A 25,419-nucleotide genomic window follows, 5' to 3' on the forward strand; every position below is an offset into this window, starting at 1 on the left:
ACTGAAGTTGTCTCACTATCTTTAATTGTAACATAATCCTCGGTTGAACTGATATAGCAAACTACTTACATGGTTGTCCCTCATGTTTTCTATTTAATCTTTTTTTTTTATTATTCTGATTTCCCAGTAATCTACTTTTTTTTTTTTTTGGTGGGGGGGGGGTTTGGATCACACCTGGCAGTGCTCAGGGGTTACTCCTGGTTCTACGCTCAGAAATCACCCCTGGCAGGCTCGGGGGACCTTATGGATGCCTCGATTTGAACCACCGTCCTTCTGCATGCAAGGCAAATGCCCTCCCTCCATGCTATTTCTCCAGTTCCCACTAATCTACTTTGTAAGAGTTTTTACAAGGGGGCTGGAGAGATAGCATAGTAGTAGGCCATTTGTCTTGCATGTGTCCTACCCAGGAAAGATCTAGGTTCAATTCTTGGCATCCTATATGGTCCCTGAGCCTGCCAGGAGTGATTTCTGATCACAGAGCCAGGAGTCACCCCTGAGTATCACTAGGTGTGGCCCAAAAACCAATCAATCAATAAATAAACTGCCTTTAAAAAAGAAAAAGGGGGCCAGCGGTAGAGCATTTGCCTTGCACGAGGCTGACCCAATACAGACCGAGGTTCAATCCCTCAGTGTCCCATATGGTCCCCCGAGACAGGAGCAATATCCGAGTGCAGAGCCAGGAGTAATCCCAAGCATCACTGGGTGTGACCCAAAAATAAAAAAACAACAATAGGGCCCAGAGAGATAGCACAGTGGCGTTTGCCTTGCAAGCAGCCGATCCAGGACCAAAGGTGGTTGGTTCGAATCCGGGTGTCCCATATGGTCCCCTGTGCCTGCCAGGAGCTATTTCTGAGCAGACAGCCAGGAGTAACCCCTGAGCAATGCCGGGTGTGGCTCAAAAACCAAAACAACAACAACAACAACAACAGAAAAAGAGTTTTTATAAGGACATTTATGCTATTAGTAGTAGTATTTTTGGGTTGGGGCACCACACCGGTGGTTCTCAGGGCTTACTCCCAGGAGCAAGATCGTAGGAGGTGCACAGCAGTGTCACTCACTGTTCCTCGGGCTCTTCCAAGTTCAAAGCCAGCTCAGAGGCCTTGACCAATCTCAGGGCAACCAGATCAATGTAGAAGGCACAGTTAGATTTTTTTCCCTGCAAATTTGCATATGTAAAGCGGCCCTCAGGCTTTCTTATTGTATCTCTTTGATTATTATGAGAAAAGAGCATCTCTGTGGGTTCCCCTTGGTGACTAATGACTCCCGTAGGCTGGAAGGTTGGCTTCTGCCCCCATTAATAGTCTTGGTCTCTGGCAGTCTTATTTTTTTTTTAATCACACCATGTAGATCTTCACACACAATAGCTTTGGATTTTTTCATTAGTGTTTGATATCCTTTTCAATGACATGTTTGCCTCTTGGTTTGAGATCTCTCTCCATGATAGAAAACTGGTTTGCATGAGATTGGAGAGATAGTACAGTGAGTAGAGCACTTGCCTTGTATATGAATGACACTAGTTCAATGCTTCCTACCCGAGAACATCTCTTGCTCTATCAGGAGCAATCCCTGAGTATAAAGTCAGGAGTAAGCTTGAACAGTGCCATGTATGGGCCCCCCAAAAGAAAACCCTGGGTTTTGTCCCTGTGATTTTTTTGTTGTTGTTATTTTGAGGCTCACAAAGCCTCTCTTCCCTTTGGCTTGCTAGTGACTATCATCTCCAACCTTCTGCTCTTTTTGAACTTCTCTCTTTACTTGGGAATGCAGGTGAGTGGCAGATGCATGCCCTGGAGTTCACATCCCTTCCTTCAGCCTCTCCCTTCTCTTTCCTGCTCTCCTACAGGAATCATCCACCAGATGAAAGGCGACTACGACACAGCCCTGAGACTGCACAAGACACACCTCTGCATTGCTCAGGAGCTGAGTGACTACGCTGCCCAGGGTCGCGCCTACGGCAACATGGGCAATGCCTACAATGCCTTGGGCATGTATGACCAAGCCGTCAAGTATCACCGGCAAGAACTGCAGATCTCCATGGAGGTGAACGACCGCGCCTCCCAGGCCTCCACACACGGCAACCTGGCTGTGGCCTACCAGGCCCTGGGTGCCCATGACCGAGCTCTCCAACACTACCAGAACCACCTCAATATTGCCCGGGAACTGCATGACATCCAGAGCGAAGCCCGGGCCCTTAGCAACCTGGGTAACTTCCACTGCTCCCGGGGGGAGTATGTCCAGGCCGCCCCCTACTACGAACAGTACCTCCGGCTTGCTCCTGACCTTCAAGACATGGAAGGCGAAGGGAAGGTTTGCCACAACCTCGGCTATGCTCACTACTGCCTAGGCAATTACCAGGAGGCCGTGAAGTACTACGAGCAGGATCTGGCCCTGGCCAAAGACCTTCATGACAAACTGAGCCAGGCAAAAGCCTACTGCAACCTAGGCCTGGCATTCAAGGCCCTGCTGAATTTCAGCAAGGCCGAAGAGTGTCAGAAGTACCTGCTTTCCCTAGCACAGTCCCTGAACAACTCCCAAGCAAGGTTTCGAGCCCTCGGGAACCTGGGTGATATATTTATCTGCAAGAAGGATGTCAATGGTGCCATAAAATTCTACGAGCAGCAGCTGGGCTTGGCACACCATGTAAAGGACCGGAGATTGGAGGCCAGTGCATATGCCGCCCTGGGCACTGCCTACCGAATGATTCAGAAGTATGACAAGGCCTTGGGTTACCATACACAGGAGCTGGAGGTGTATCAGGAGCTGAGCGAATTGCCAGGGGAGTGCCGGGCACATGGGCACCTGGCTGCTGTCTACATGGCCCTGGGGAAGTATACAATGGCCTTCAAATGCTATGAAGAGCAGCTGGAGCTGGGGCAGAAGCTCAAGGACCCGTGTCTAGAGGCTCAGGTCTACGGCAACATGGGCATCACCAAGATGAACATGAATGTGATGGAAGAAGCCATCGGCTACTTTGAGCAGCAGCTGGCCACGCTGCAGCAGCTCAGTGGAAACGAGTCGGTGCTCGACCGTGGCCGTGCCTACGGCAACCTGGGGGATTGCTACGAGGCCCTGGGGGACTATGAGGAAGCCATCAAATATTATGAACAGTATTTATCAGTCGCCCAAAGCCTGAACCGAATGCAGGACCAAGCCAAGGCATACCGGGGCCTTGGGAATGGTCACAGGTAAGAAAGACAGAGGAGGAGGGATGGCTGATAAAACACAGAAGCAGCCAGAGCTTTTTGCACTGGTTGCTTGGCAGGTCCTTGATTTGAATGAATCTGGGTGCTCAGCAGGTGATGTCATGGCCCTTACATTAGAACAGAAGAGGGGCCAGTGAAATAGTGCAGGACATAATGTGCTTGCCTTGCACGTGGCTGACCCAAGTCAGACCTGGGTTCTTTTTTTTTTTTTTAATAGTATTTTATTTAAACACTTTGATTACAAACATGATAGTGGTTGGGGTTCTATCCTCGGCATTCCATATGATCCCCCAGGCCAGGATCAATTTCTGAGCACATAGCCTGAGCCTCAGGTGACCCTGAGTATCACCGGGTGTGACCCAAACTCAAAAAAAAAAAAAAGAAAGAAAATGTTGTTTGAGTGGGATGGTGAGAGAATCCAACCCAAGGCTCTCAGAGCTCAAGTGCAAGACTTTAATTCCTTCAGAATGAGCTGGATAAAAGAGAACCATGAGAGAATCCATTTCACTCATCTTTCCAAAATGCTTCTCACATTCTAGAAAGATGTTTAGTCATGTGGTGACCTTACCTGCTATTTTCTGTGATACCGTTAGGAAATGTCTCCTGATGGTGGCAGGAGGGCATGATGATGCACTGTCATGCAGACCACTGGACAGATCCCTTGCCCACTATCTATAACAGGCCCTGCGACTCTACTTTTATTATCTCCTGTTATGTGGTGCAGGACAGACTGTGGCCCAGAAATGAGAGCTGAGGGAAAGACATTCATGTCCATACATAGCTGATGTCCACACCCAACCAAACCCACACTCTTCCCTTCCCATCATGCCATTGCTTAGTATTGCAGAGAAACACACTGCTGGCCAAAATGAAGCTTGTCTTCTCAAGGTAGAGGATTCAGAACAGTGTTCGTGTCTCCAGAAAATATGGCCTTTCCAGGGAGCCAGGGGATTAGGGCTTCTGGCGCGGAGGAAGAGTAGGGGTCAAACTAAATCATCACCCACAGAGTGCTCAGAGGAGCTTCGGGTCAAAGATTTATAGCTATTGTAGAGTGATTTCAAAAACATCATCCAAGCAGTATTGGAGATCGGGAGAGGCCCGAAGAACCAACCCGTTCACTCGCGATCATGGTGCCTATTAATATATTTTATGTTCCCTCTGGGGTGGATATCCCGTGGAATCGCCAGCTCCTGGGAAGGTCACTAAGGGATGACTTTTGAATTGCTTTCCAGATTATGAAATTCCCCTGCATCTCACTCTAAGGGCACATGATAGATTTTAGCTAGAAGAGGAGTTAAGAGCTTCTATCGTAAGTGACAGTGACAAATGCTTCTCATTTTCTCAGGGGCTTTAGCACGTCTGCACCTGCACAAAATAATATCATTGCTTCTCTGTCTACATCCCCACAGGGCAATGGGGAGCTTGCAGCAAGCCCTGGTGTGCTTTGAAAAGAGGCTCGTGGTCGCCCATGAGCTGGGGGAGGCCTTTAATAAAGCCCAGGCCTACGGCGAGCTGGGCAGTCTCCACAGCCAGCTGGGGAATTATGAGCAAGCCATCTCCTGCCTGGAGCGGCAGCTGAACATCGCTCGGGAAATGAAAGACCGAGCCCTGGAGAGCGACGCGGCCTGTGGCCTCGGAGGTGTCTACCAGCAGATGGGGGAATACGACACAGCCCTGCAGTACCACCAGCTCGACCTGCAGATCGCCGAGGAGACCAACAACCCCACCTGCCAGGGCCGGGCCTATGGGAACCTGGGACTGACCTACGAGTCCCTGGGCACCTTTGAGAGGGCAGTGGTGTACCAAGAGCAGCACTTGAGCATTGCGGCGCAGATGAACGACTTGGTGGCCAAGACTGTGTCATACAGTAGTCTGGGGAGAACCCATCATGCCTTGCAGAACTACTCCCAGGCCGTCATGTACCTGCAAGAAGGTAAGCCCAAAGGTGCCAGAGTCTCTTGGTTTGCTCTGCCATGGTGGTCATGGTGGTCACATGGTCACTGAACTCTCTACTGTGGGGCCTCCAGGTTAACTGTTAATACATTTATGAAGTTGTACATGATTGAGTTTCGCTCCTACAGTGTTTGAACACCCATCTCTTCACCAGTGTCCCTAGTTTCTCCTCCCACCCAATTTCCCTCCCGCCCCCCATCCTGCCTCTACTACAGGTACTTTTTTTTTTTTCCTTCTAGGCATTGTGGCTTATAGTATTTGACTGGAGGGGTATCAGGTTATCACTGTTCCTCCTTTCAGCACCAAGTTTTTGTCCAGAGCAATCTCTTCTTCCTTTCATTGTCATAATGATTCCTTCTCTGACCTAACTGCCTCTCCACCATGTGGCAAGTTTTTTTTCTAAAAAAAACCCAGACCTCCTGGCCTGGGTTTCTATTTATTATTCTCTTCCTTCAACATTTCTTTATATCCTGTAAATGAGTATGATCATTCTATGTCTTCTCTTCTCCCTGTTGACATCCTCTCCATGTCCATCTATGTATTAACAAATTTTGTGATTTTATTTTTGTTCCCTTAATGGCTGCATAGTATTCTACTGTGTACCACAGCTTCTTTATCTATTTGTCTGTTCTTGGGCCCTTGTATTTTTGCAGGTTTTTTAAAGCAGTTTATTGATTGGTTGGTTGGTTGGTTTTTGGGCCACACACAGCAATACTCAGGAGTTACTCCTAACTCTGTGCTTGGAAATAACTCTTGGCAAGCTTGGGGGACCATATAGGATGCCAGGAACCGAATTAGGTTCGTCCCAGATCAGCCACATGCAAGGCAAATGCCTTACCACTGTGTTATCTCTCCAGCCCCATATTTTATTTTATTTTATTTTATTTTATTTATTTTAGTTTTGGGGTCAACACCCGGCAGTGCTCAGGGGTTACTCCTGGCTCTCCGCTCAGAAATCACTCTTGGCAGGCTCTGGGGACCATATGGGATGTCGGGATTCGAACCACTGTCCTTTTGCATGCAAGGCAAATGTCCTACCTCCATGCTATCTCTCTACCTACCCCTTTTTATATTTTTAAAGCAGTTTATTTATTTATTTATTTATTGTGTTTGCAGATTTTAATTATTGTGGATAGTACTGCTATGAACATAGGAGTGCAGAGGCTTTTCCTATATTATGTTTTGCCAGGTGTCTTTTTTTTTTTGGTTTTTTTTTTTTTTGGGGGGGGGGGTCACACCAGCGGTGCTCAGGGGTTACTCCTGGCTGTCTGCTCATAAATAGCTCCTGGCAGGCACGGGGGACCATATGGGACACCGGGATTCGAACCAACCACCTTAGGTTCTGGATCGGCTGCTTGCAAGGCAAGCACAGCTGTGCTATCTCTCCGGGCCCACCAGGTGTCTCTTGATAAGAACCAAGGCCTTCCTGGGTTTCCCCTATGCTCTGCATAGGGCAATGCCATCCTTGCTTTTCAGCCCTAAGTGAATAGTTGTTTCTCACACACAAGGCACTAAGCAAACTTCATCATGGATAAATGTCAAGCTCTGTATCAGAGGCACCACCCATTTATTCCAGGCCCCATAGTCCCTCTAGAAATGACCCACATTGGACCTAAACTATGGTCCTGATATGGCCACTCCCAGGAGGTGGGTGCTTCTGCTGCCCTGATTTTGTTTGAGACACACCCAGAAAAGTGGTAGCTTCTTCTCCTTCATGGTCAGGGTCTATGCAGAACAGTTCTCAGACGCCTGCTTTGTTGGGTTGCTCATCACATGCCCACCTCTGAACAAAGATGGAGCTTTCTGTGTGGAAAACTATCGACCCCCCACCCCACATCCTCTCATCCACACACTGGGATAAGGAGAGGCTTGTTTGTTGTGAACTAAACGCCAGTTTTGTCATTCCCGTGCACATTTATTGAATTGGTTTTAAGGATCTCAAGGCCCTTGAGGGGTTTATCTTTATCCCTGCTGGCTGTTAAGTAATATGAGGCTCAGAGGTGTCCAGACTCATTGTATGGCCCATGGGTGGTGGCAAGGAGAGGGGACTTGACCCCTAACCTACTCAACCTGGGGGAGGAGGGTGTTTCTAATGTCACATGGCTAGGGCAGAGGTATGCACTCAGTTCCCTATTCCCAGGTCCCAGATGGTAGACCTGCAAAGAGGGGAGTGGAAAGCAAAGTGGAGCGTGGGGCTGGGTCACAGGGGAGTATGGGAAAGGGGTGATGCCGATGAACACCAAGTTCTGTGATTCAGACCCAGGTGGCTCTGGCCTGCAGGTGAGAAACCACTTTCCATCCCTAACCTGCCCCAAGCATTCAATCCAAGCTTTGGCCCTGAGTTTCTCTTAACTTGAGTTTGCTCACATCCCACCAGATAGGGACTATTTGATTCTCAGGCCTGTATCTCATCCTCTTTTGGCTATGCTCCTCAGCCTTTCTGTTTCCAAAACAGATGCTTTTCCTGAGACATCATGCCCTACCTGAATCCTATAGTTATGGGACGCTCTTCATTTGAGTCTGTTCTTTCTTGTGGTTTTAAGCACAAAGACATATTCTCTTGGTGGCTCCTCCATGGTGCCTGTCTTCTGCCTATGCTCTCCCAAAGTCTTCCATGTCTCTTTGGGGCCAAAAAAGATGTCTCTCCTCCATAGCTCTGGGCTGGACTGGCCCCTGTGAGTGGACCAACACCCTTTTCCCAGGACTAGGAAACATCCTGCTTGGGGCCTACAGGCCAACAGCTCCCAGTCCCACTGCTGCAGGATCTCACACAGGGCCTGGTCTGAATCACCAAGCATGTGATTTGGTTTGATGCTCTGAGCTCCAATCCCTCATCTTAGCTAGTTGTTGATTTTACAAATGACAGAAATTTGGGAGCAACAGGGTAGCTTGTCTGGACTCTGCAGCTGGATTCAGAGATGAGTGGATGAGGAAGTTTCGAGTCCTTAGAGGCAAAGAAAATAGAACCTGGGGCAGGCCAGATTGCCAGCCTGTTTGTGGGCTTTGAACTTGTGTTCGTATGATTGAACCTCCTTACCTCCTTCCAGCTTTGTCTATGAGAGTGTCCCCTCTGCTAGGAATAAAGCCAAGTCCCATCTTCACCTATCATATCCTTCCATCCAGGAGTTTCACCTCCAGCCCAGACCCAGACGTTGTGTGGGCTTCTATGGAGAATGTTTGCCATTGGCTCATTGAAGGCGCAAAATAAAATAAAATAAAACCTAAAAGAGAGGCCCAAGGGCCCAGATGGATAGCACAATGGTGTTTGCCTTGCAAGCAGCCAATCCAGGACCAAAGGTGGTTGGTTCGAATCCCGGTGTCCCATATGGTCCCCCGTGCCTGCCAGGAGCTATTTCTGAGCAGACAGCCAGGAGTAACCCCTGAGCAACGCCAGGTGTGCCCCCCCCCCCCAAAAAAAAGAGAGAGGCCCAAGAGTTTTTAACCTTTGCTCATTTGTGTTCCTGCTCTGCAAGCTGTTTCAAAGTAGGAAAAAAATGGGGCTGGAGTGATAGTGCAGCGGTAGGGCGTTTGTCTTGCACGAGGCTGACTCAGAATGAACCTCAATTCAATCCCTGGGATCCCAAGCCAGGAGCAATTTCTGAGCGCATAGACAGGAGTAATCCCTGAGCGTCACAGGGTGTGATCCAAAAACAAACAAAAACAAAAACAAACAAACAAAAAGGAAGCAAGAAAGGAAAAAAATTCTTATCTTCGTCATCTGGTGACAGGATTGAATCTTACAAGGCCCTGTCGAAGTGTTTTATGTTTCAAAATGCAGAGCCTTTCACGGGCTTGAACCTGAACACACATACTTATTATTCTCTCACTGGGCTCACTGCCTTTCCAAAAGCATGAAATCAAACAGGCCCAGCGTGTGTTCTAAGGCAGCAAGTCCTGCCCACTCTGGATTTGGGGAGGAAAAGGGAGAATTACTTTTGTGTGCAGAGTTGGAGTGGAGTGCAGGGGACTTCACACTATCTTCTGTGTGAACTAAATCAAAGGATGCTGAGAATGGCCCAACGGTCCAGACAAAGGCCCTTGGCCTTTCCTCCCACAGAGGTGGCTGCGGCCCTGAAATCCAGAAGCTGGCAGTAGGTAAACAAATCACAGTGATCTACCTATATGCCTTTAGGATAAATGTAGCCTCATGGAAAGCAATTAGTTCATGTCCACACTGGCTCAGGGCCCCCTGCAGAAGTGCATCAGTTGCATTTCTGAGTCCCAAATCAGGGATATGGGCACCTTTGCTTGAGCAGAGTAATGTCGCGGTTCAGATGGGGTGAGAATTCCATCTGCAGGTGCACATTCGAGGTACCTCCCCATCAGCGCAGCTTAGCTGTCCTGTGCTGTCTAAGCTACTGGGCTTGACTGTGAAGCTGGCCTGGAAGGCTTTTGCCAGCCAACGAACTGGGTCCAGTGATAAGTTTATAGAGCAGCAGTTTTCATTTGCAACAAGAGGGATTTCACATCTGGGCGGACGGCCAGGGAAGAGTCCGTCAGCCACGGTGATTGGGTCTTTTATCGCCATCACCCACACTCTTGCCTGGGCAGATCGGAGCATCTCAGAGAGGTCAGCGGCGCCTGCAGAGACTGAGAGGATGGTGCATCCTGCGCCCTGGCAGCAGCTGCTCCCAGCCTGCATTTGCCCCTACTCGGTTCTTCTCTCCCTTCACACAAACCCCAGGCCCAAACACAAACCCTCCTGCTGGCAGCCCATGGCCAGGTAGAATCCTCAGTTCGGTGTTTATAAAATGTCTCTGCCTCATTTCAGGTTTAAGGTTAGCTGAGCAACTGGGCCGAAGGGAAGATGAAGCTAAAATCCGCCATGGACTTGGCCTGTCCCTATGGGCCAGTGGCAACCTGGAAGAGGCCCAACACCAGGTGAGTGGAAGCACAGCTGTCCCTAGAATACTTTGTCTTAAGAATCCTGGAGGACAGAGATGTCAAGTGACAAATGGCATCCAGGTCCGTGGGGCAAAGGTGCCTTCAGGCCCCTCCTTCCCACTGGGAAATGGTCGAGCTGGGGCTTTTGCTACTGACTTTGTATGAACCTATCACTCCAGCTCCTCCCCAGCCTGGAAACGCTGGGCAGAAGGCTGGCAGGCACCAGTGAGATTCCCTCACTGCAGTAGGACTGTGTCCCCCAGAAATTTTCAAAGACCAGCACCACCATTGCTCTCCAGGAGACTCCCCTCCACCTAGGCACTGTATGTGGGGTGGCAGGAAGCAGTGTTTGCTCCCCCTTCACGGGCACGGAGCTGCACTAGAGAGGGGCTGCTTCCTTCATCATGGGTCCAGCCTCAGCCACCTCCCTCCTGCCTTCAGCAGCTCATTCTCACTCAGACTTTTCTGTGCTGTAAGATGTGGGGGGTGGTGAGCCTTGGCCATGCATCTTCGAAGGGCTTATTATTCCCCTGGTTTGGGGGATTCTTTATTCAGCCGTGCTCAGGGGGTTATTACTGGCTCTACATGCAAGAATTACTCCTGGCAATGCTCAGGAGACCATATGGGATGCTGAACATGGAATTAGGGTTGTCTGCATACAAGGCAAGTGCCATCTCTGCTGTGTTATCTGTGGCCTCTTGTTTCCTGTTACTCAAAAGTGGCACTAGGGTGAATGAAGGATAGATTTTTATAATTTTTTAATGTCAGACTTCATAACCTTGTGCCTGACTTTCTGATCTCCTTATCTAGCAAGGAATTCAGTATAGTTGGCAGACCTACCATACAGCAAGTATGGTATTTGCCTTGCACACTGCTGACCTGGATTTGAGGTCTCATACCCTATATGATCCCTGAGCTCTCCAGGAATGATTCCTGAATACAGAATCAGGAGTAAACTCTGAGCACTGCTGGGGTAGCCCAGAAACAAAAATTTACATTAAAATTTTGTATAAAACAAAGAAATGGCAGCGGCTGGAATGATAGTACAGTGGGTAGGACATTTGCCTTACATGTGGTTGACCCAAGTTTGATGCCTGGCATCCCATATGTTTCCCCAAGTCTGCCAGTAGTGATTCCTGAGCTCAGAGTCAGGAATAACCCAGGAGGGCTACTGAGTGTGGCCAAAAAAAAGAAAAAAAGGAAGTATCTCTCATTGACAGGATATGATTCCAATGCTTCCTCATAGCCTCAGAACCTACCTGGAAATAAATATTCAGCCATTCAGACCTTAGAAACAAAGTTTAGGCTGCACATGGGGATATGAGCTATGTAGTCAGGAGACACAGGACATGCTTTGGGGGAGGAGGTGTGAGGGACAGGGACTTGGGGACTAGATGATGTGGTTTAGATATTAGACATGAAAGATGAATTTGGGGGCTTGAATGACCCTCTTTTTTCTCCTCACAGCTCTACAGGGCATCGGCCTTATTCGAAACCATCCGCCACGAGGCTCAGCTGAGCACAGATTACAAGCTCTCCCTTTTCGACCTGCAGACCTCCTCCTACCAGGCCTTGCAGCGGGTGCTCGTCAGCCTGGGTAAGAGCCACAGGGCTCTGGAGGGGGCAGGGGTAGGTGGGAAACTCCACAAACTCAGGGACACCTGAACACACCCAAAATGCCTGCAGCAGAAAGAACTCCGGGGTCCTCATCATCTCAGCCACAGTAAAGCTTCAGAGAGTCAGTCACTTGAAGAACAGTTATTTAGGCTCTATTGAACCATCCACATGTGTCTGTGTGCCCTTGGGGACAGCATTATTATTTGAGCTGAGATCCAGTCTACGCTCACTCCTCTTATTCCTCCTAGCAAAGGGTTTAAACCTTGGAGAGCTCTAGCTCTTGGAAGTTATTTCTGGGCCAAGAGAAAGAACACCAGGGTTAAGGGGCAAGCCTTCCATGTGACTGGATGATTCCCAGAGGCCCTGAGCATTCTGGGGGTGTCCTAGTAATGCCCAGAACCACAAGATCCCAACAGTACCACGTACTTGAACTTCTTCATTGGCTCACTGAACAGTTGGCCGAGAACTTTAAGGAGGGTCCTGGGACCTCTTGAGCTTTGGGAGACCCACACCCTAAAATAAAATAATATCTTTCTCCCACTTTCTCACCCTCCCCAAATTTAGTATGTGGACTGAACCCAGGTCTCACACATGTTCTTTGTCGTTGAGGTGCATCTTCAACCAATTTATCTTCCCGATGATCCCCGTGTTTCCATCTCATTTCTAATCTCGCTTGCTCTAAAAAAATAAAAGCCCATTCTCTGGTTTAAATCTAATGAACGAATAAGCACATGAAAAATGTCAAGCAACATACTTTGAAGCGAGGATTAGGTTTAAGTGCTAATGGCACACAATGCAGAGGATTTTGGGTCATAAATATAAACATGGAAAAGTTGTGCGGGTCCAGACAGACCCAGAGACAGACGCAGAGGCTCCGACTGCACGTCAAGGAGGCCTCATTTCCTGGGGTCTAAGTATCGGCAGCAAGCAGGGATTTATGTGCGTGCGTGCAAATGCCTTCTTTTACTTTATTAAGTTATTAACTGAAACAGCAGGAATGATTTCTGTGCATGCTGGAAAAATTAGCCCCAAAGTGCTAGACAGACTTAACACTGTGACGATAATAGATAATAAACTGTAATCCCAGCAATAAGCACATTTTCAAGAGATACATTTTTCAAAGGGAAGTTTGAGCATTTCTCTGCAGACAGCCAAGGATGGGTTATTGACAAGGTCTCACCACTCAGCTTTCAAAGACATTGAGTACGAAGGTGGCCTCAAACTCCTGTTGTGGGTGGGGGAGAGTGGTCTGCAGAGGGGGAGATGCCTGAGGAGAGGCAGGGGACAGGGGAGCCCAGAGAAGAAAGGATGTAAGCTTCCCCCATGCAATACATTTCCCAAGCCAGAAAAAATGGCTACTGTCCTTGTCATGGGAAAAATAATTGCTAACAGCGGGAGGAAGTGGACTTGGGAGGAGGGCGGGTGTTGGAATGTTGCATGCGAGAAATCCTATGGTTGACAGCATTGTGTGTAAATCATGGTGCTTCAGAAAACAACAGTGTTGGCTAGACAGTGGCCAATGGTCTCTGTGGCTGGTGAGGTGGGGTGGCCCAGAGGACTGATGGCTCTAATGACCTAAGGAGATAGCTCAGAGGGCTGAGAGCAGGCTTTGCATGCTGGAGGCCCAAGTTTTACTCACAGCTCCACATGGATCCCCTGGGTGAGCACTGCTGGAAGAGATACAGATAGGAGTATCCCCCAACACTGCCATTACAGTCTCTCCTCCCCTGTATAGCAGGAAAAACACAAAAGACACATGGCAGAGAGGCTTTAGGAAAGTGCCCAGAAAGAGAGAAAGAAAGACTCAGTACAACAACTGGTTCTAGCAGAATTCCTGACCTCTTTTCTGGCTCCAGGGTACAGGCCTGCTCCCCTAATCTCTATCCTTCCTCCCTACCAGAGCCCACCACACCACACCACACCAGCTGCAGAGATTCCCTTACTCTATCTCCACAAGCTAGGGACTCCCTAGGGCCAGGAACCAGGGACTTCATGACCTGGCATTTGCTTTTAGCAGGGGTGGTAGAGAGGAAAGGAGGTTCTGTGGGCTGCGCCATGCTTGTGGCTTCTCAGCCAGTCTCACAGTGAGCCCAGTCTCATTACCGCACCCCCCAAAACCCCTACTAGGGGCTCATAGTCTCCTAACTCAAACCACCCAAAAAGCAGAGATAGAAATGCCCACCAGTTTTATCATCCACTCAGGCACAGGGCTGGCTGGTGATGAGTGTACAGAGCTTTGGGTGCTCAGAATCCTGTGTTCGAGAAGCCAAAAGATTAGAGAGCTGCAAGGAGCTGGAGTGAGGAGTGGAGAACAGACAAGCCTGAGGGACACAAAAACTTTGCTGCCATGTGGCCAGCAGGCAGAGGAAGGGCTGATGGCTGAGGATTGCGGCCTGTAAAGTAGGACTCATGAGTATGGGCTGGCCAATGGTATTGGACCTGAGACAGGAGCTCCCCTACACACTCAGCCTCTTTCTGTGTCTTCCAGGCCACCACGATGAAGCCCTGGCAGTAGCCGAAAGAGGACGGACACGGGCCTTTGCAGACCTTCTGGTGGAAAGACAAACGGGGCAACAGGACTCTGACCCTTACTCACCGGTTACCATCGACCAGATCTTAGAGATGGTTAATAGCCAGCGAGGCCTTGTGCTATACTATTCCTTGGCTGCGGGCTACCTGTACAGCTGGCTGCTGGCTCCAGGAGCAGGTAAGGCAGTTGTCCAAGGGGCCAGGCTGGCTACAATAGGACTGGAGGTGGAGGAGGTCCATTAGCATAGGGTAGACAGAGGAGCCGGAGATGACATCTACCTACCACCAAACCTCACCATCAAGGCTGCGCCTTACAGGGCAGAGTGGGGTTGCCTTAGAGGAACAGAATAGCCCAGATCTCTCCCTCCTTATCCCTGCTCCTGGCCAGAGGACGTCCTCAGCCTGCCAGTGAAGATTGGGAGCTAGACAACTCAGTCCACTAGAGGCCCTATTTTTAGGCAGCTGTTGTTCATTAGCCAGTAAAGTGCCAACTGCAAGCCTTGACGAGTTTGTTCTTTCTACATGTGATTTAATCCCCACCACCTTTCATCAGGGGAAAGTCAGAGAGTCTAAAATGATCATGGCAAGACCATCACCGTCTATAAATAAAATCTGTGCTTGACATGTCTGAACTGACTAGGACCCATTTTTAACTTTAACTTCAGAAGTTTGAAAACAACAACATCCCTCCTTTGATTAAATCAGCACTAAATGTTGGGGCTGTAACCGTTTCACTAAATACAGAACCACTAATTAGCTGTGAGGCCCATATACTTTTTTTTGCATCATAAAATGCTGATGGCTTTACTATGGTGGAGACACACCAGATCCAATTAGGGGTTATTGACTAGAGAAGTAGATCTTATAATTGGGAATCTTCAAGGGTATCTGTAAGTCCTGTTTCAAAAAGCTCAATGCCAAGACTGTTGACAAAATCTTTCTTTTTTTGTGGGGGGGGGGGGATCACACTCGGCAGTGCTCAGGGGTTACTCCTGGCTCTACGCTCAGAAATTGCTCCTGGCAGGCTCGGGCGACCATATGGGATGCCAACAATCGAACCACCATCCTTCTGCATGCAAGGCAAAAGCCCTCCCTCCATGCTGTCTCTCCGGCCTGACAAAATCTTTCTTGATTATGTTTCTGGCCCTTATGATTTCAACAAAGTGATGGCATAGTGGCTGTTTTCTTAGGTTCCAGACTCTCATGCATTTTTTTTAAATCTATTTCCCCTTCTTAATCCCAGGCTTTTTTATGATCTGTCCATCAAAGAGCATCCTTCATGCTAAAGATGGTTAATTGTGATGCTCTCTGGGACTTGGAGGATGGCAGCTTCAGCAAAATACCTGTGCCTCTGTTCCCAGAGGGCCCTCTTTTGCCTTAGAGGACAAGGTGGTGGATGACAGGAGCATCACATCTACCCCTGTGGTTGTTAGGTTGGGGGCCATGATTTGACAGGTAGTAGACCCAAATCCCTGTAATAATGAGCCACATATAATGAGGCCTCTATTGTTAGCTGCACCCTTCCTCTTCACTCTTAATGAGGCTCTGAAGCTTTCACTGAGGTCACAGTACAACCAGAGAGGACCAGCCTTTCCCAGAATTGACATACCTACCTTAGAGAATATGCCATGAAGACCCTCTGGTTTTCCTGTGTCATGCAGTCATCTCTCTCCCTGCCTCCCTGCCTCCTTCCCTCCCTCTCTCTCTCTTTCTTTCTCTTCTCCTCTCCCTTTTAAAAAGGTTTGTAAACGTTATTTAAACACTGGTTTACAGAATGGGCTCATAATACAGCAGGATTGGTGTTCCAACACCAATCCCAACACGTATAACTTTCCCTCCACTAATGTACCGAGTTTCCCACCCACCCACCCACCCACCCCATTAGCAGGCACAGAATAATTTACTTTATATTGCTTGTTATAACAAAGTGGCAAATTGAATAATCAAAAAATAATTCAGTAAAAGAAAATTTGTGAAAATTGTTATAGCTCACAGTGGTGTTACTAAAGTCATTGCCTGAGGATTTACTGAGCTGTTTGGTGCTAGTTGAGCCTTCTGTATTATTGTTTTTGCTTACTGAGCTTAGTTGGCATCTGTGCAACTTTCCCACCTTAATTTGATGTGCTCTTACTGAGCTGTCAGTAATAGAGCATTTGAAAGTGTCACGCGACTGCATACATGGCTGCATGCTCCAGGGACAGTGAACTGGGACAGTTCGGCAGGTTGCCTTCCCTCAAGATTAGCCCTGAGCTGTGAAGTTGGGCCTTTTATGTACCAGAGGATGTTGACTGTGGATGGCACTGCTGGAAAGACCCAGCAGCCTTTGAGCCCTGACGTTTCCATGAAGCTGGTGGCACTTTAGTTTCGGGTATGGATTTCTGGGGAGCTGATGCTTTAGGATGTGCATGCCCATCCTGAGAGGTGACCTTCCCAGAATGGGGCTTCTGGGGAGCATCTGTTCTGAGCTATCTACAAAGCAGCCTTCACTCTGGGGACTGACAAATGAGCATATCAGGTCACAAACCAAAGCCCTGACATTAAGGATCAACCCCACTGGTAAAGCTGTCCCAAAGGGGCTGAGCAAATGCCCCAGAAGCCCTGTCATGACCTTTGACTCTTGGGGGTATCTTATCTCATTCAGAGATGGCTCCCTTGCTAAAGAGGCTACAGAGCATCAGACACCTCTGCCCCCTTGTGTCCACTTTGCCTTCCTCTAGCCCTGAACAGGTGTTACATGGACCATGCTCCTCTCGTTCCAGGGATCCTGAAGTTTCATGAGTACTACCTGGGCGACAACACAACAGAAAACTCTGGAGACTTCCAGGCTGGCAGCAGTGCCACCCTCCCTTCAGCCACCAGCTCGGCCCTGGAGCAGCACATCACTAATGTTCGAGAGGCTCTCGGGGTGGAGTCATACTATTTCAGGCAAGTGGTTGTGGGTCTTGAGCCCATCTCAGTTTCAAGCTCAGGGTGTAGGTTTGGTTTCTTCTCTTGTCAGTGTCCAAATTACGGAAGAAGTCAGAAGTCTCGGGAACGTGCCCTTCGGTGCCTAGACTCTTCATAGTTGCTCCCAGGAAGACAAAGCTGCATCATTCTCTTTCTCCTGCTCCCTCTTCCTTCCCCTTAGTCATTGCCTTGCAGACAGAACAGGTCTCTGCCATTTTGGAAGTGTGCTTTTAGAATGTTTAAACATAAACATGACTTTGAAGTTGATAGGCTAGCTTTTAAAAAGTGATTTTGTGGGCCCGGAGAGATAGCACAGCGGCATTTGCCTTGCAAGCAACCGCTCCAGGACCAAAGGTGGTTGGTTCGAATTCCGGTGTCCCATATGGTCCCCCATGCCTGCCAGGAGCTATTTCTGAGCAGACAGCCAGGAGTAATTCCTGAGCATCGCTGGGTGTAACCCAAAAAAACAACAACAACAAAAAAAGTGATTTTGTTTTTGTTAAAAGCAAATCCATAATGAGTACACTAGCTGAGAGAATAATTTAACATCAGTAACTATATTTATGCCTATAACTGTGTTTTGGGGGTTAAGATGCAGGAAACTGGACTCCCAATGTCAAGAAGAGAGAAGTATTGGGTTTTGTTGTTGTCATTGTTGTTGATTTCAAAGATTGTACAAGTTATGCATAGTTTAACATATTTTATATGTGGTTAGGGATTCCCACAGGCACCTACCTTCTAGGAAAAGTTTGTTTTCCTTAGAGATGGGAGACCACCATATTTTTATGTGGTGTCTTTGTCTCTGTCCAATAATGATATAGTGTGAGAAGGTCTTAGGGGTGGAGGCAGAGAGCTATATAGGGGTCAAGTCACTTGCCTTACACACAGCTGACCCTGGTTTGAGCCCAGCACTATGTATATTCCTTGAGCATTGTCAGTAATGACCCCTGAGGCATCATTAGGTGTGACTTCAAGAACCCCCCAAAAAATAAAACCAAAAGGTAGGTCTGTTCATCAGAGTCTACAGCGTGAGCTGATGTGAAAACCCATGGAACTCCTGCATATGTTTTGCATGATGCCACAGGCTTTTCTGCAGACTGCACAATCCTACTGGTTTCTCTGGAGATTCCCAACACCCAGTGTGCAGTGGGCATCATTTGCAGCTGGGTTGGTGTTCAGGGAGACAAGTTTTCAGATAAACACGAATCACTGAAGGAAGGAGTGTTAAACCCAGAGCGGTCACAGTCATCCACTCCAACTCCTGAGGTTCACAGAAGCCTAAAGTCGGCCTTGCTGACAGCCTGGACCAGAGGGAGAATCAGGATTCAAATAGCCAAGCTCTCACCCAGATGCCCCAGCCACTGTTGTCTCTTGTTTCAATTATTAAATTAATATCATATTCTGAGAAATTTGCCATTGATGGGGCAGTGTCATCTCTCACTTCCGTCTGGAGGAAGTTTGAACAAACCACATGTGCTTTGTTGTCTGACTTCTCCTGTGATGGCAGCATATCCTGGAGTGCCTCCGTCCTCAACCCTGGGGTTTGGGGTGATGATTAGGTGGCCTTTCCCTAACAGTGCAGTTATTCCCTACAACTTGCAAGTTGGGCTGTGCCGGGAGTAGGAAACTGTGATCAGCCATCAAATAGATTGGCCTGTGCATCCACAAAGCTGTTTCAACTGAAGCTCGAGGCTGGCAGTGCTTTCCAGCAGCAGGCGTGTTCCGGGGAATGGTTTAGCAGCAGGAGAAAAACCAAGAAAGATGGAGTCAGCAGGGCTGACATTGTCAGAATCTCAAGGGTCTCAAAGTGCCACTGAAGCTGCAGTCATGATGCTCCTCTCCCTCCAGTCCTCCCTCCCAAAAATACTCAGCTACTGCTGGGCCATAGCCTTATGCCAGTGATGGGGAAGGAGCAGGGAATAAGACGGGCAGGGCTGTTGCACTCAGGGAACTGAAGAAGAATAAACAATAGTGCCTGCAAAATCTTTCCATGGAAAATCCTATCATTTGAGCTGAGCTGGCATTAGGAATTGGCATTAAGATGGACTGGGTTGGAAGAACCTGCTGCTTGAAATCTCTGTTACTTCAGACAATGTGTGTGTGTGTGTGTGTGTGTGTGTGTGTGTGTGTATTTGCATGCACACATACACTCACACTTGCACATACTTGCGTGCACTGTCTCCATTGCAGCATCCTGGGGGCTACTCTGTTGGTTCATAGCAAGTCAAGTCCAGCACTGAGAGGGTTAGCCTGTGTGAGATGCAACTTCCTCTCCTCACTCCCAGTTCTCATGCATCTACCCTGACTTTCATCCAAGAAGGAAGGGCCTCACCCTCCCCAGCACCCTCCTCACTGGTTGCCAGGGTCAGCACTTGTGCTTAGGCAGTGCTTTTCGTGACACAGGAAGCAGGGCTCTCCTCGGAGGTGGAAAACAAAAGTAACTGTTGCTGAGCCTTCAGCTCTTCACTGATGGCGGGGAAAAGGGGAAAGAGTGCATCTGTGTTCTTTCCTCATGTTCATTGTTATTTTGCCACCACATTGGGGTGAATCTGTTGGCCTCTCTGAGAACCTGGGTGGCCTGATGCTTTGTTGGGGTCCCTAGAATGGGTTCCATTTTCTTTTTCGGCTGTCCAGATGCTGTACTTTCTCTTGCTTTGGACTAGTCTCTTTCATTTTTGGTTCGGGTTGCTCTGCATTATGAAATTCTCTACTGATGACATGAGATGAGATGTAGAAGCCCCTAGGATTACACACACACACACACACACACACACACAGAGTATAGTGTGTAGGGCACTTTCTTTATTCCCTGCCAACTTGAGCTCAGTCTCTGGCACCCCATATGGTTTCCTGAGCACCACTAGGTGTAAGTCCCGAGTGCAGAGCTAGTACTAACAACTGAGCATCACAATATACATATACATCCTCCACCCAAAAGAAAGATATTGCACACACATGTGTATCATTGATAATCAACAGTGGATGTTATACTTAGTAGAGAAAGTGGACACCTGCTTTTCAAGTTTAGGAACAGGGGAGCAACAGAGATAGTAAACTGGGTAAGGCACTTACTCGCCTTGCATACAGCTGATCCCTCCCCAATCCCCAGCACTGCTTATGTTCCTCCAAGCACTACCAGCAGTGATCCCTGAACAAGAGCCAGGACTAACCACTGAACACCACTGGGTGTGGACCAAAACTAATTTTTCTAAACATCATGAAAAAGACAAGTCTGCCCTCCCTGCTGTACTTCAATTTAAAATAGCAGTGGAAATCCTGGTTAGAATAATTAGGCAAGAAAATAAAAGAAATAAAGCACCCAAATTGGTGGAAGAAGTAAAATTATGTCACTGCATATGAAATCTAGAATACCCTAAAGATCACACATACAGAAAGACAAACACATATAGAAAGACACACACTCTCTATTAAAACCCATCAGTGAATTTTGCAGAGTTGCAAAATCAACACAGAAATTAGTCACATTTCTGGACTCTGACAATGAATAATATAAGAAGGAAATTTAAAAATGATTCTATTTACAACAGCATCAAAAGGAATAAAATATTAGGGCCAAAGCAATAGTACAGAGATCAACCCAGGTTTAATCCCCAGCACCATATATGGTCCACTGGGCCCCACCAGGAGTGATGCCTGAGCACAGAGTTAGGAGTAAGTCCCAAGAGCTACTGGATGTGGACCTAAATAAAAAAAAATTCCAAAATGTTACTGAAAGAAAGTAAGCAGATGAATAAAAAATGGACCTTGGGGCCTAGTATGGTAAAGAAGTCTCTTTTATCCAAGGTAATGTACAGATTCAATATAATCTCTATCAAAATCAGTGGCATATCTTTTTTTAAAAATTGGGTGGAGAAAAATTGGGGTGGGGAGAAAATTTGAAGTTCATATGGAATCTCAAATGATCCTGAGTAGCCAACTAGAGACCTACATGTCCTGATTTTAAAATGTACCACAAGACTACAATGGTCATAATAGTGATGCATTATAATAGTGTAAATAACCCACAAATAACCCTGCATATGTATGACCACATGGTTTTTGTTTTCTTTTTGGTGTGTGTCTATGTATATACACATTTATTCTAGTGCCAGGGATTGACCCCAGGACCTTTCACACTCAACCTTTCACATTCTACCACTCAGCTAGGGACCTGGCCTTTGGGTAATAATTTTTAAAAAGAGTGCCATGTGTATATATGGGAGGAGGATGAAGGGGATAGACTCTTCAACAAGTGCTCTGGGTAAATTATATCCACACTCAAAAGATGAAAGATAGGGGCTAGAGGAGAAAAACCCTGATGGGTGGTTCCAGGTAGCCTCTGTGGATAGTCCATCGAAGTTTATTCCTGGCTCTAAGGGAAGATATTCAGTGATGATGGTAATGCCCTCTTGTGGTGTGGTCTTGTGGTATGGTTATGTAAGCTCATTCCCTTGCCAGCACACAGAAACTATCTGATGGGGGTAGGGAGCTAGCTCAAATAGCTGGAACTCAGGTTTTACTCTCAGGAGACAGAACCTCTCTCTCAGACGTACCACGTGGTCCCCTGAGCACTGCCAGAAGTGGCCTGCCAGATGTGGCCCCAAATAGTTTAGATCCATCTTTATTTCAACAATGCTTCATTGTTTATGAACTGGGCCAATCTAAGTAAATCCACTCTAAAATTATCTAACTCGGTAATAATAATACAATTTGAAATGGATAAAGGACTTGAATTGATATTTTTTTAGATCTCCAAATGACTGGTGAGTCCAGGAGCAGAGGTTGGACATTCCCAATCATCAGGTAGATATGAGGATGGCTACAATTAAAACCAAAGTAACCCGTGTGTATGCAGAGGCTGGGGGGAAATTGGAGCTACAGGTCATTGTAATTAGCAGTCTTTAAGGAAAACAGTGTGGAGATGTTTAACTTTTACTACAACCAAAGGAAAAAGTGCCCCCCAGAAATTACATTTAGAGAGCCAGTGCCATGTCTGCCAATGGCCAGTGCCACAGGCTAATTTAACTCTTGAAAGAAAGACAAACCAAGCCACAAAAACTCCTGGATATACCAGTCTCAAAGCTGATCATGCTGGACCTTTGGGAGGGGAGCAGGGTAAGTCCCCCCACCCTGCTGAAGCTTCAGCAGCTGCACCATACCTCACAGTCACCGCGATGCCAGTGACCGAGCTCCATCACTTTCCACAATCTCTGAAGAGACAACTAATCGCTAAAAACTCTAGGTGTGCCCGTTTTTGTGACTGAGATCTCCAGGGATCCTTTGGAGTCAGGACAGGCGGCATTGTTCTTTATACTTCCAGAAGTCCCTACAGCCACACCCATGATATACAACTGCCGCCATCTGTGCTTATTGGCCCAGTTCCACAGATCCTCAAAGTCATCTGTAGTGCCTAATACTACTAGCTTCTTGTTTCATAATTAACAATGTGACGTTTCGTTCCTGTCCTTTCTGAGTTCTCTTTTGAGAATGTTGGGGACTCCCAAGCAATGTTCAGGAGACCTATGGACCCCCCCCACCAGTGATTATTGACCAATTGGACCCCCTCTTATCTATGTGAGGTCCCAAGGATATGGTATTGCTCAAGTCCTGCAGTGCCAGGGGTGACCCAAGTCACCCTGCCAGTGCTCAGAGGCCTCCAGGGATGCTCCTGGCACTACACAAGGGACTATGTGGTGTCAAGCATGGAACTAGGCTCAGTTCACCCTGTGCTAGTCTCTAGCCTCTCCTCTGTCAGTTCCTACTACTGTCTGTGAACCATGATGAGGTTCATACTTCATGCCCTGATTATCGGCTACAAACAGACTCATGCCATGCCCATTCATTCATTGTCTCTCTCTACTAGATGTAGGAGACACTGCACCCTAGTAATGGAGTCTTCAGGCCTCTGAAAGCACCTTTATTCAGTCCACCCACTGCCAGGCCATGCTGGCCTCATTAATTTGCAGACCGACTCAGCTCTCTTCAATGGCAGCTTGCTGTGGAGAGGAAGTCTAATGCTATAAAGCAGTTCTGAAAATGGGTTTGAAAGAAAAGAACTACTTTTATTAAGAGTTTAATAAGGACTGTCTGCCCCTGCCTCCCAGATCAAAAGAGGCGTTGATTGAAACCACCATATAGAACACGAACTTCCCATAAGGGAGATGTTGAGAATTTCAGAACACATCTTCCATTTTTAATTCTGGTGTTTCGTTGCATCCTGCTGCTTTCCAGGTACCTGAGACAAAGTGAGGGCCCTGGGGGCCCTTTGGGAAGTGGCTGACTGGTTAGAACACCCGTGAGGCTCTATTCAATTGTAGGTCAGGTCTGGCAGTGATTTTAAATGCATTGCTCTTGTAGATTGCCCATATAAAAGGGCAAATGCCCATTTGTCATAAATGAATATTAAATCTTAATCAATTACAGCTGTTTTTTTTTCCATTTGGTGCATTTCCATATTTCTAAATTTTCTACAGCGAAAGTCAGTTTTATGATCAAAATGTCTTTTTTTTTTTTAATGTGGAACACTTCACGAATTTGCGTGTCATCCTTGTGCAGGGGCCATGCTAATCTTTGTATCGTTCCAATTTTTGTATATGTGCTGCTAAAGCGAGCACTCAAAATGCCTTTTATCTTTCTAAAATACTGATTTGTTTAGATTATTCTAGTTTATAACCATTGAAGGATCAGTTGGTTCTAGACTGATGGGGGTCAAACCTGGCACGCCACTTTTGGCAGTGCTCAGAGAACCTGATGGTACGTTTGAGATAGACATAGAGCCTCAGTCTCCTGCAGGCAAAGCCTTAGCTAACTCCTTGCTTCCTCTAAGTGACTAAGGTCACTTAGTTTCTGAGTGTGGTAAGGGAATTAGCTGACATGACCCACATCACAAGACAGTTTGACATTACTATCATTGCTGAATATCTGCTCTTAAAGCCAAGAATAACCTTAAATAGACTGTCCAAAGAGGCTGCTGGACCTGACCAGGGTCATTCAGAGCCACGCCGTGAACAAAGCAAGAATCTGGAACCACCACAGGACCTTAGTGAGAGGTAGATAGGTACATGAGCAGTGCAGTTCCCACAGTCAAAAAGAGATGAGCCCGCGAAAGTCCAATGATGTGACTATATTCTTACAATAAGTGGGGGAAAGTAGGTTTCAGATACTATCGATAATATGCCATAGCTTTAACTGAGTTTAAAATAAAAAAAATTCTTTGGAGCATGCAGAGACGTGATATAATTGATAAAGAAAGGACAGGTAGAGTTGGTTGTTATGGAATTCAGTATAGCACCTGAATGTGGACTCTTGCCAGAAGTTAAGTGCAGAATGAGTTCAAAAGCTCTGACCTTCTTAGTAAGTCAGTAGCCTTGCAAGAAATATAGTTGGATTTTTTCTTCTTTTATTTTATTTAAACACCATGGTTTACAAAGTTATTAATAATATAGTTGTTTCTGGCATTCAATAGTACAACACCAACCCCCTGCGGAGTATAACAGTCCCTCCGCCATTGTCCTCAGTTTCCCATTAACCCATAAGCCTGCCTCCTTGCCAGGCATATAACAATTTATTTTCTATTGCTTATTACAATAAACAGCTAGTTTATTTAAACAATACTTAAATAAAAGAAACTTGTGAAGGGCCTATGAACAGAGTCCCCACATGCATGTCACCCTTATCCCCCTCGCCTGAGATGTGATTTCCCTACTTTCATGCTGTCTTTTGTACCAGGGCTCTCTCCCCTTTGGAAATCCCACGTTCTCTTTGAGCATATTACTCTCTCCCTTTTTTTTTTTTTTTTTGTTTTGTTTTGTTTTTGGGCCACACCTGGCGGTGCTCAGGGGTTACTCCTGGCTGTCTACTCAGAAATAGCTCCTGGCAGGCACGGGGGACCATATGGGACACCGGGATTCGAACCAACCACCTTTGGTCCTGGATCAGCTGCTTGCAAGGCAAATGCCGCTGTGCTATCTCTTTGGGCCCACTCTCTCCTTTTTTTTTGTTTTTGTTTTTGTTTTTTGGGCCACACCCAGCGGTGCTCAGGGGTTACTCCTGGCTGTCTGCTCAGAAAGCTCCTGGCAGGCACGGGGGACCATATGGGACACCGGGGGATCGAACCGCGGTCCGTCCAAGGCTAGCACAGGCAAGGCAGGCACCTTACCTTTAGCGCCACCGCCCGGCCCCACTCTCTCCTTTTCTTACCCTCTCCCTCCCCTTCCTCAGGATCTTCTAATAAAACCTGTGTGTGTTAGTGTTTTTTTGTTTGTTTGTTTTTTCGGGCCACACCCATTTG

General features: G+C 47.3%; 1 protein-coding gene and 1 non-coding gene across 2 annotated transcripts in view; one reads left to right on the forward strand and one right to left on the reverse strand.

Moving 5' to 3' along the window:
* Positions 1–25,419, forward strand: part of TTC28 (tetratricopeptide repeat domain 28) — a 385,385-nt gene that overhangs the window by 290,334 nt on the left and 69,632 nt on the right. The window contains exons 7-12 of the mRNA XM_049788080.1: positions 1,841–3,182; positions 4,610–5,133; positions 9,925–10,034; positions 11,505–11,634; positions 14,143–14,361; positions 16,943–17,108. Of these exons, the coding sequence (XP_049644037.1) occupies positions 1,841–3,182; positions 4,610–5,133; positions 9,925–10,034; positions 11,505–11,634; positions 14,143–14,361; positions 16,943–17,108 (2,491 nt within the window). The remainder of the gene's footprint in view (positions 1–1,840; positions 3,183–4,609; positions 5,134–9,924; positions 10,035–11,504; positions 11,635–14,142; positions 14,362–16,942; positions 17,109–25,419) is intronic.
* LOC126031740 (U6 spliceosomal RNA) lies at positions 23,640–23,743 on the reverse strand. Its single transcript, XR_007503570.1, has one exon. It is a non-coding gene; the product is annotated as a U6 spliceosomal RNA (small nuclear RNA).

This window comes from Suncus etruscus, chromosome 15, assembly GCF_024139225.1.
Source record: "Suncus etruscus isolate mSunEtr1 chromosome 15, mSunEtr1.pri.cur, whole genome shotgun sequence".
Lineage (NCBI taxonomy): Eukaryota > Metazoa > Chordata > Mammalia > Eulipotyphla > Soricidae > Suncus > Suncus etruscus.